Here is a 3,358-nt window from a genome sequence, read left to right on the forward strand (position 1 = left end):
CAGAATGAAATGAGTGGGCTGTGAGTTTAGTATTTTTAAGCAGAGGTCAATAATTTGTACGGCCCACGGAGGATGTTGTAAAAATTGAAATGGCCCTTGAGAGGAAAAAGGTTCCCCACCCCTGGTCTATACTGAGCTTTATGTCAGACACCATCATAACAAAGATGGACAGTCACATTTTGTTGGACCGGTTTGACTCTGAATGTGGCTGCCCGTGAATGTTTGGCTTTTCTTGCCATAAACAGTGTCTGCAATGTATCTTCCTTGCTCTATGGCTTTTAGATTAAGCGGTGACGAGCTCATTCATGCAAGTATGAGGGCAAGCCTACTCTGGTTGTTGCTTATGAAGAAAGAACAAATACATTGTAGTACAAATGGGTTAAAAAGGAAGGGGTGATTCTTGTGTGTCATAAAATGCCATCAGACTGTTGATTTGAATGTGCACATCTATCCCACTCACCTGGGACTTGAACTCGCCTTATCTCTGTTCATTCATATCTTTTAATGTTCTTGTTATAAACACAGGCCAGCCTCACAGGAGATGAATGCACTACCTTGTAAACTCTTAGTCATGTAACTGTATTTTCTTCCTCCCTCCACAGGTCACTTTCCTCCTTCCCTCCCCCTGCTCCCCTAGCATCCGTCACAGCGCTGGTTGTCATGGAGAACTCTTCAGTGGCGTCAGCATCGTCGGAGGCTGGGAGCACACGCTCGCAGGAGATAGAGGAGCTGGAGCGCTTCATCGACAGCTATGTGCTGGAGTATCAGGTGCAGGGGCTTCTGGGAGACAAGGCGGATGGGGACTTGGACCTGGACAATGGTGGCAAGGTGCCACAGGTCAGACTCTTATTATTTCACTGGATGACATGCAGAAAAAAATGTTCTTAGTACAGACTCTGGTGGTTTCTCTGGTTTCTGTCATTCAAATATATTATTGTGGGGTACAGCCTGCATCAAAACAGCTGCCCCTAATGGCATTTACATTATTTCCTACACTAAAATAAACCCACTTTATTTAATAAAGCACCTTCTCCCCCCCCCCCATGTCTCTCCTCCAGTGGACAGATGACTGTAACAACAAGAAAGATGGCAGCTGGACGTCTTCACGGGGAAGAGGCTCAACCAAGCCAGTAAGTGTTTCTGCTGGGTTCCGCTTATTTCACAGCTTTGGAGGTGACCATTAATTATGCATTCAATAATCAGTCACAGTTTAGCTTTGCAAAGCATAGTCATTATCCCACTAAAGGGCTGTACCGGCCAAAATGCTTGGATCAGATGTACCCTGCTGTCCATCACAAGGAGTGTAGTGAATGGGAAGAAGGACCTATCAATGTCCATCTCAAAAAATATATGGTTGGTCTTTATTTTAGACCAGACAATAATGAAGCAATAACACATGCTGCAGCATATTCATGAGTTCATAACTGTTGCATCATGCATCCCCTTTACTTTTTGAAGATGTATAAATATATTTAAAGTCTGACAGCACACAAAGCAAGACTCTAACTTTTACAGTGTAAATAAAGCTAAAACAATGGGGAGGGAATAAAGATGTTTTGAAATTAAAACACAAAGCTCTGACCTGTGTTTTAGTCACAACACAAACGACTTATTTAAAGGGGCCCTATTATGCAAAATCCACTTTTTCATGTATTTTATACATAAACATGTGGCCCCTCTGTGTAAAGAGATTCTGAAAGTTCAGCAAAAAAGTTTGCTTACTTTTTGTCCTGATCCATTTATATAAAAACCTGTCTGAAAATGAGCTGATCAGATGTTGGCCACTTTATGATGTCATAACGATGTTTTGGCTTGTGTAACCAGTAGCCCATAACCAACCAAGGTGACCCCCCCCCACCTTATCACCTGAATCTCCTCCTACAGGGTGTCCGCGGGGTCTTAAAAAGTATTAAACGTAATTTTCCAAGGTATTAAATGTTGTAGCTTGTTTTCAATAAGTATATAAATTGTCCAAAGAGGTTGTATTCTACAGTTTGCCTGAATGTAATCATGCATAGGTGTGTAGTGTGATTCTGTGTAGTTTATTTATGGCATCCCGTTGGATTTGACCAGTGGCGGACTGGCCATCGGGACTTTCGGGACGAATCCCGATGGGCCGGTACCGAAGTGAGCCGGTCGGACGATGTGGGCCGGTCGGATAAGTCACGAGCACCCCCCGTTGACAATTTACTAGTGGTACCGAAGTGGGCCGGTCGAGATGCCCGGGCTGATTTTTAGTCCCAGTACGCCCCTGGATTTGACATCATCTGAACAGGACATCGCACGCTCACTGCTTGATAGCGCGCAAAGGTCCGTTTACGCCGGTTGTTAAACAACATCGTTATGGGGAAATGCAAGTTTGCGTCCAAATGGTTGGAAGATAAGCAGGAAGGACAATCAATACTGTATATAGTAAATGTGAGGTAAAGTGTGTCGCCAAATGTAACCGGTTAAAACTCGAAGTGGCGATGAGGTCTTAAAATATAAGGAAAAAAGGTCTTAAAAGGTATTACATTTGACTTCAGGATTCCTGCATATACCCTGTCCTAGAGCACCATTGTGTTCTTTTTAACCAAATAACTCTGAGGGGTGTGGGGAGTGGCTCCGTATTTTAATCTAAAGCTACAGACACAGAATGAGCACTTTTGAAACAGGGCTGAAACAGAGGGGATTATGGGATGCTACAATGCATGATCTGTATTTGGAGCCAAACACTTCAGAGACATGTTTTGTATATATCTGAGACCTAAAATATATTGATGAAAAACAGTATAATAGGGGACCTTTAATGTAGCACATGTCCGATTCACTTTGTGACCCATGAATCTATGTTGCTAGTCTGCAGTAACTGAGAGTAGTACCTGTATGTTTTAACCTGATTCTACTGCTACCTCCATGTTGTTGTCATCCTCCCTCTGGTCACTGGAGCATCTCATTGACTAAAGCGTAGGTTTGCTCAGCTCTCAGCTCTGTATGTGCTGGTTAGTTTTTTCCAATCCGTCAGCTCAAATGTTTGGCTAGAAGTGACTGCACAACAAATCCACAGCTCTGCACACTCTGCTAGCCTGTGGTTGGTGTAGAAAGTACGCTCTTAACTAACATGAGATACTGTGCGGCCTGAGCCAGTAATTGAATCATCTTAAATGAATTATTAGTCAGTTAGTCCTCATAATATCTGAGCGTGTGTGTGCTGCTCTGCTCAGACAGTACAGTCTCGGGGATTCAGAGTATTATTGCTCATCACAGATTTAGAGGTATGATTCACGAGAGGCCTGTACTACGAAGCCGGATTTTCGCTTAGCGGGCTAACTTCAGGGAAAACTCTGGGCTTCCGGTCCTACAACGCTGGTTCACTTTT

At 43.4% G+C, this 3,358-nt stretch overlaps 1 protein-coding gene across 1 annotated transcript; it reads left to right on the forward strand.

Moving 5' to 3' along the window:
* The first annotated feature begins 600 nt into the window (after positions 1-600).
* LOC104944254 (CBP80/20-dependent translation initiation factor-like) lies at positions 601-1,184 on the forward strand. The gene is made up of 2 exons (XM_010769767.1): positions 601-837; positions 1,059-1,184. Exons 1-2 carry the CDS (start codon positions 661-663, stop codon positions 1,182-1,184), a joined length of 303 nt encoding a protein of 100 aa, XP_010768069.1. The 5' UTR covers positions 601-660.
* The last annotated feature ends 2,174 nt before the right edge of the window (positions 1,185-3,358 follow it).

Source organism: Notothenia coriiceps, unplaced genomic scaffold (genome assembly GCF_000735185.1).
Source record: "Notothenia coriiceps isolate Sejong01 unplaced genomic scaffold, NC01 NC01_scaffold00007726, whole genome shotgun sequence".
NCBI lineage: Eukaryota > Metazoa > Chordata > Actinopteri > Perciformes > Nototheniidae > Notothenia > Notothenia coriiceps.

Coding starts and splice junctions, on each gene's coding strand:
- LOC104944254 (XM_010769767.1), top strand. CDS start 661: ATGGAGAACTCTTCAGTGGCGTCAGCATCGTCGGAGGCTGGGAGCACA. Junction 838..1,058: donor ATGGTGGCAAGGTGCCACAG/GTCAGACTCTTA, acceptor TCTCTCCTCCAG/TGGACAGATGACTGTAACAA.